Source organism: Trichechus manatus, unplaced genomic scaffold, assembly GCF_000243295.1.
Source record: "Trichechus manatus latirostris isolate Lorelei unplaced genomic scaffold, TriManLat1.0 scaffold00057, whole genome shotgun sequence".
Classification (NCBI taxonomy): domain Eukaryota; kingdom Metazoa; phylum Chordata; class Mammalia; order Sirenia; family Trichechidae; genus Trichechus; species Trichechus manatus.
In genome coordinates, this window is record NW_004443993.1 from 15661697 (window position 1) to 15669297 (window position 7601).

At 51.2% G+C, this 7601-nt stretch overlaps 1 protein-coding gene across 1 annotated transcript in view; it reads left to right on the plus strand.

Moving 5' to 3' along the window:
• SHC2 (SHC adaptor protein 2) overlaps positions 1-7601 on the plus strand; it is a 33477-nt gene that overhangs the window by 16112 nt on the left and 9764 nt on the right. Inside the window, exons 9-10 of the mRNA XM_004378536.1 lie at positions 626-689; positions 6955-7113. Coding sequence (XP_004378593.1) covers positions 626-689; positions 6955-7113 — 223 coding nt within the window. The remainder of the gene's footprint in view (positions 1-625; positions 690-6954; positions 7114-7601) is intronic.

Consider the following 7601-nt stretch of genomic DNA (forward strand, 5'->3'; position numbering starts at 1 on the left):
CACTTACCAACCCACCCACCCATCCATCCATCCATCCATCTGCTTATCCACAAAGGCGGCGCAGGTTAGTGCTGGCTCTCTGCTCAGCCCCATCCCAGACACTTCAGACACCATAAGCGTTTCAGACATCATCCTCATCCCCCAAGCCTTGAATACATAATTACATTCATGATTGGATTACGGCTATGATAAGTCTACGAGGGAAGGTGGTGGGAACACACAGCAAGATACTGAGTTTTTGGGTGGTCAGGAGGGTTTCCCTGGGGGAGGCAGTGCTTGGGATGGGCCCTGATGGGTGAATAGAAGTCACCCAGGAGAGAAGGGTGGGGAAGGTCATCCAGGCAGAGGGAACAGCATGTGCAAAGTGGCAGGAGGGTGCAGGCTGCCTTCTGGAGTGGAGAGAAGATCGATGAGGTTGCAGAGGTGGGCACCACTGAGCTCTGGGGAGCCGGGAAGGGCTGAGAGCCGAGCTCCCCAATCTGTCATGTCTCTAGATGTTTAAGAGGTGCTGGGCTGGGGAAGAGGGGGTGCTATGAGCTATTTAAGAGATGGAGGAGATTGGGGTGCTGGGCTGGGGAAGAGGAGTTTGCACATCCCAAGGGGACCTCACACCCTTCTTTTTCAGGGAGCAGCTCCTGTTCGAAGAGACACCCGTGGTGTGCTGTGGGACGTGGGACCCTCAGGAACAGGTAGGGTGGCCTCAGGGCCAGGTGAGTGCCCAGGCCTGCCCCCCTGCCAGTCCCTGACCCCAATGCCTCCCTTCAGGCTTTCTGTCCCCTCTGCATCTTTCACTTCCCCTCAGGATCACTGTATTTGCAGTTTTGGAGCTAATGTGTTCCCATGGTTCAAAACACAGGATAAACAGGTATTCAGTGAAAAGTCACTCTCTCATCCCTGTCCCCATCTGCCTCACGTACCTCCCTAAACAAGTTACCAGTTAGTATTTAGAGGTTTCTCAATTACTTTTCCAGAATTTTCCATGTGCCTTCAGGCCAATTTAAAGACATAGTAATTTAAAGACACGGGAGGAACCAGTCCCTGGAGAAGGGCATCATGCTTGGTAAAGTAGAGGGTCAGCAAAAAAGAGGAAGACCCTCGATGAGATGGACTGACACAGTGACTGCAACAATGGGCTCAAACATAACTACGATTGTGAGGATGGCGCAGGACCGGGCACTGTGTCACTCTGTTGTACATGGGGTCACTGTGAGTGGGAACTGACTTGACGGCACCTAACAACAACCACCACCATTTCCCCTCATTTTTACACCGTGGGTGTCACATGCACACTGTCCACATTGCTTTTTTCACCTAACCATTCATCTTCAACTAATCCGAGAAGCTGGCCCATATGAAGAAGAAAGGGGCATCTGGATTGGAGAAAGACTCATTAACAACCTGCTTTATGCAGATGACACAACCTAGCTTGCTGAAAGTGAGGAGGACTTGAAGCACTTACTGATGGAGGTCAAAGACCACAGCCTTCAGTATGGATTACACCTCCACATAAAGCAAACAGAAATTCTCACAACTGGACCAATAAGCAACGTCATGATAAATGGAGAAAAGATTGAAGTTGTCAAGGATTTCATTTTACTTGAGTCCATAATCAACACCCATGGAAGCAGCAGTCAAGAAATCAAAAGACACATTGCATTGGGCAAATCTGCTGCAAGAGACCTCTTCAAAGTGTTGAAAAGCAAAGACGTCACCTTGAAGACTAAGGTGCGCCTGACCCAATCCCTGGTATTTTAAATCACCTCATATGCGTACAAAAACTGATAATGAATAAGGCAGACCAAAGAAGAATTGATGCCTTTGAATTATGGTGTTGGAGAAGAATATTAAATATACCATGGACTGTCAAAAGAACGAACAAATCTGTCTTGGAAGAAGTACAACCAGAATGCTCCTTAGAAGCAAGGATGGGGAGACTATGTCTTACATACTTGGAACATGTTGTCATGAGGACTCAGTCCCTGGAGAAGGACATCATGCTTGGTAAAGTAAAGGGTCAGTGAAAAAGAGAAAGACCCTCCACGAGATGGATTGACACAGTGGCTGCAACAATGGGCTCAAACATAACGATTGTGAGGATGGCACAGGACCGGGCAGGGTTTTGCTGTGAGTTGGAACTGACTCGACGGCACCTAACAACAACAACAGCCATCTTGCTATTCCTCCCGCATCAGCACCCGTCAGTCTTCCCTATGTTTTTCACCACTGTGTAGTGCCTCACTGTGTGAAGGACTATAATTATCCCCCCCTCACCAGCTCGCGGACATGTGGGTGGTTTCCCCGCGTTTGCACGACAGTGGTGCAGAGTCACCTTGAACGCTCTGCTCTAGTGCACAGACTTCAGTAAGAACACATGCCCAGGGGTGTAACCGCTCATTCCTTGTTGATAGAGATCCTCTGATGGCCCTCCTCCACGTCCTCTTGTTTTAACAAAGTGATTGCGTTTTAAGTCCACAAGCATTCATGCATCATGTTATGTTGGTTGGTGTTGTGAGGTGCTGTGGAGTTGAGACTCATAGGGAGTCAAGTTATACACAGTAACACAATGTATACAATGTTATACACCTGTTGCCGTCGATTCCCACTCACAGCGACTCTGTAGGACAGAGTAGAACTGCCCCATAGGGTTTCCAAGGAGTGACTGGTGGATTCGAACTGCCAACCTTTTGGTTAGCAGCTGAGCGCTTAACCACTGCACCACCAGGGCTCCATATATATAGACAGAGAGAGAGAGAAAGAGAGAGAGAGATTTATCTCAAGGAAATGGCTCATGCTGTTGTAGAGACTGGCAAATCCCAAATCCGTGGGTGAGGCATCAGGCTGGAGGCTTCTCCTGACTCACATAGCTGCAGGACTGACCAGCGCAAGATCAGCATGTCAGACAGCAGGCTGCTGGCTCACAGGCTGCAGAGGCCACCTAATCCCAAGATCAGCAGGAAATACAGCAGGCTGCTGGCTCAAGTCCCAAGAACTGGAAGTCGGCTGATGACAAGCTGGTTGCAAGATCCAGAGCGAGCAAAAGCCAGTGAGCTTTGTCAGAATGTCCATATATATTGGATGCAGGCCTCACCCCCGAGGGAACTCCCCTTAAAACTGATCGCATCGGATCAAATCATGGATGTGATTACGTTATACCGCAAAATGGAGGATAACGACATCATTACATAACTGCCAAACGACTGAGAATCATGGCCCAGCCAAGTTGACACACAATCTTAACCATCACAGTCCTCTTTCAACGATTGCTCCCTTCTGATGATATGTCCAAAGTAACTGAGTCAGACAATGAACATACAGTGTTACACAAAGTTAAAAATAACTGTTGTTGTTGTGTGCCATGGAGTTGATTCAGACTCACAGCGACTCCATGTGATAGAGTAGAACTGCCCCTTAGGGTTTTCTTGGCTGTAATCTTTAAGGGAGCAGATTATAAGGCCTTTCCTCTGTGGAGCTGCTGGTGGGTTTGAACCTCCGACCTTTTGGTTAGCAGCCGAGTGCTTAACCATTGCCCCACCAGGCCTCCTTAAAAAAATGACCGAGAAGGTTAAAATCCCTTTTGGCCCCAGCCCTCCGGGGGAGCTCACTCTGATCCTGGGAAACTCCTATTCACACATCAGAGGCCAGACCAAGTGCAGCCTCCTTAGGGAAGTCCTCCTGATCACCAGACAAAGTCCGTCCTGTTCTTGCTGTCTTCCTGGGCAGCCCTTCTCATGGCCATAATCAAATCTTCAAACCATAATGTTGTGCCTCCTTTCAGACCTTTTAGAAATAGGTGCCCAGAGAAACCGTCACACCTGAGGCACCATGCCGTGGGCGTCGTTCTGGTTCTTGTCAGGTCCCTTCATCAGTTTTGGGGTCTTTCGAATTTGGTGCATTGTTTTGAATGGCTGCATAGAATTTCCCGCCCCTAGAGTTTGTTTATATGTAGGGTCGCTATGAGTCATAATCGACTTAACGGCAATGGTTTTTTTTTTTTTTAGAGTTTGTTACTCACTTGGTCCCCCACCCACGGGCATTTGGCACCTTTCTAGCTCCCCTTGTTATACGCAGACACCCCAGCTGGCCTCCTGTGCCCACCAGCGTGTCCCTCCAGTGGCGGCTGAGCCTTGAATTGCTGGGTCACGGAGTGTGGACCTTAATCACCAGGGCTGCCTGCCTGCTTCCCCAGCCTCGCTGACATCTGTGTTGGCTTTTTGTTAGGTGCTGTGGAGTCAGTTCCGACTCATAGTGACCCTGCGTACAGCAGCGTGAATCACTGCCGCATCCTACGCCATCCTCACAATCGTTATGTCTGAGCCCATTGTTGCAGCCACTGTGTCAATCCATCTCCTTGAGGGTCTTCCTCTTTTTCACTGACCCTCTACTTTACCAAGCATGATGTCCTTCTCCAGGGACTGGTCCCTCCTGATAACACGTCCAAAGTACGTGAGACAAAGTCTTGCCATCTTTGCTTCTAAGGAGCATTCTGGCTGTGCTTCTTCCAAGACAGATTTGTTCGTTCTTCTGGCAGTCCGTGGTACATTCAATATTCTTCGCCAACACTATAGTTCAAAGGCATCGATTCTTCTTCAGTCTTCCTTATTCATTGTCCAGCTTTCGCATGCATATGAGGTGATTTAAAACACCATGGCTTGGGTCAGGTGCACCTTAGTCCTCAAGGTGACATCCTTACTTTTTAAGACTTTAAATAGATCTCTAGCAGCAGATTTGCCCAGTGCATTATGTTGTTTAATTTCTTGTCTGCTGCTTCCATGGGGAGGAGCCCTGGTGACACAGTAGTTAAGAACTTGGCTGCTAACTGAAAGGTCAGGAGTTCAAATCCACCAGCTGCTTCTTGGAAACCCTATGGGGCAGTTGTACTCTGTCCTGTAGGGTCACTATGAGTCAGAATTGACTCGACGGCAATAGGGTTTTGTTTTTTTTGTTTTTTTTTTGTCTTCCATGGGCATTAATTGTGGATCCAAGTAAAATGAAATCCTTGACAACTTCAGTATTTTCTCCATTTATCATGATGTGACTTACTGGTCTGGTTGTGAGGATTTTTGTTTTCTTTATGTTGAGGTGTAATCCATACTGAAGGCTGTAGTCTTTGATCTTCATCAGTAGGTGCTTGAAGTCCTGTTCGCTTCCAGCAAGCAAGCCTTTTTTTTTAGATCTTCCCAAATAACACGGGTGTTTGGCTGCCAGCGTCAGAGCCCTCCATGGCTCCCAGTGCCTGTGGGTTAAATTAAGCATGTTGCTGAGTGCCCACCTGGGCATCTGGGGCCACTGTAATCTGGCCCTGGTCTGCTTTTTCTCTGAAACGTGGGCTGCTCGCCCCTAAAGACCAGGGCTCGTCAGTGTTTCCTGCTCCTGTGCCTTTGCACATGCTGTGATTGCTTCTTGGCTTACCTTGCCCATTTCTCTGGCCAAGAACTCCTACCAATACGTCAACGCCCCACCTCTAACATCCAGGACCTCTTCCACCACCCATCAGCAGCTTCTCTCCCACTCTGGATGCCCCCAACCCCGGGTTGTTCCCTCTCACCTGGCCCTGACCATTAAAGGAGGGGAGAATCTGTGCCCCCTGGGAAGGAAGGCTGGGCTGAGACCCCGCTGCTCCTCATCAGCCAACCCAGTATGGCACAGCATTAGGACTCATACTGTTCTAAGGCTTTAATCTTCACCCCAACTTTATGAAGAAGCTACTCTTACTCTGCCCATTTTAAAGATGGACAGACTGAGGCACCGAGAGGTTGACTAGCTTGCCCATGCCCACAGAGGACAGCCCTGGAATTTGAACCCAGGCCTCTGTGAGGTTAATGATAGAATCTGCATAAAGCAGGGATTGCAAACTGCAGACCCTGGGGCTGAGTTTGACCACTATAGGGTCGATGGGAATGGGTGTGGGTTGTGTAGTAAAGACCATGAACAGACAGTTGAGAGAAAAAGACAAATACCCTTTACACCCAGGAAAAGACCTTCGACCTTGCTCCAATGGAGGGAAATGGAAACAAACGTGACCCAGGATGCTACTTCTATCACTTATCCTCTAACCGTTTGATAAGACACTTGGCTTCCAGGCTGAGAGGACGAAGAGCCCGCCCCCACCTGTCAGAGGCGGAGCCCGCTCCCATCTCTCACAGGCGGAGCCCCCCATCTCTCACAGGCAGAGCCCCCCATCTCTCACAGGCGGGCCCGCCCCCACCTGTCAGAGGCAGAGCCCGCGCCCATCTCTCACAGGCGGAGCCCCCCATCTCTCACAGGCGGAGCCCCCCATCTCTCACAGGCGGAGCCCCCCATCTCCCACAGGCGGGCCCGCTCCCACCTATCAGAGGCGGAGCTCGGCCCCACCTCTCAGAGGCGAACTGGTCGGGATCTGACAGAATCCAGAGGAAGGTCTTCCAATACCTTGCTTGTAGTTGTGGCTTTTGAACCATGGGAGGGAAAGCATGAAACACATTCAGAACTAGAATTTAAAAAACGAGAGCAAACCCTGAAGCCGACCTGAGCGGAAATAAGCCTCCCCTATGTATCCTGCTGATCGCTTACACACAGGGAGAAAAGAGCTCCTGTTAGTATTTGTTAAATGTGGAGATCTAACCTAAAAATCAGATTTTTAACTTCTTTTGAAAACTGGGAAGATTTGGCCCTGGGGCTGGGGGGTGGGGTGGGCAGCTGCCTCTCCCTGGTCAGGACCTCGACCCCTGCCCACTTCATCCACTGATGTCCCTGGCTGGGCGTGTATGGAGATTTTCGTCCCTTCTAAGACCTTTGACTCCAGGCTGTGCCCATAGGGTGCGTTGCCCTGCAGAGGGCAGGTCACTGCGTTCCTGGCAGGAAGACAAGGGTGGGGAAAGGTCCAGGTGGACGCCCACCCCACCATGCCCCTGCATCCAGGGCCCCCTCACTTGGGCTTCTCCTGGCTGACCCCACGACCCCTCCCCACCCCCCCAGCCCCACCGGGGGACGGCTACGTGCAGGCGGACGCCCGCGGCCCCCGCGACTACGAGGACCACCTGTACGTCAACATGGAGGGTCTGGAAGCCCCGGAGCTAGAAGCGGCAGTGCCCCCGCAGCCTGAGGACAGCCCCCAGAAGGACCTGTTCGACATGCGTAAGTGGGGGAGGCCAGCCGGACGGGGAGGGTTGACCCACTGAGGGAGGAGGCCAGCCTGAGGGGGGAGGGGTGGCCCACTAAAGGGGCAGAGAGGGGAGGGTCACCTGAGGGAGAGACCTGGATTTTGCCCCCTAAAAGTGGCCAGTCTGACAGAGGAGGCCTCCCCATGCAACTCTGAGGTCTGATGGGGGAGGCACAGCCCCTTTCTCCCTGTGGGAATGCTGTCTGATGGGGGAGGTTCACCCTTCTCCCCTTGGGACTTTGCAGGTTGATAGAGGAGGGGGAGGGGCCTAGTCAGATGGTGGCCTGGACCCTGCCTTAGAAGAGTGGCAGGTCTGACAGGGGAGGCCTGTTTCCCTCTCCTGAATGCAGCTGTGGAATCTGATGGGGGAGGCACAGTCTGCTCGCAGAGGCAACTCAGTCTGATGGGGGAGGCACAGCCTGCTTGCAGAGGGAACTCAGTCTGATGGGGGAGGCACAGCCTG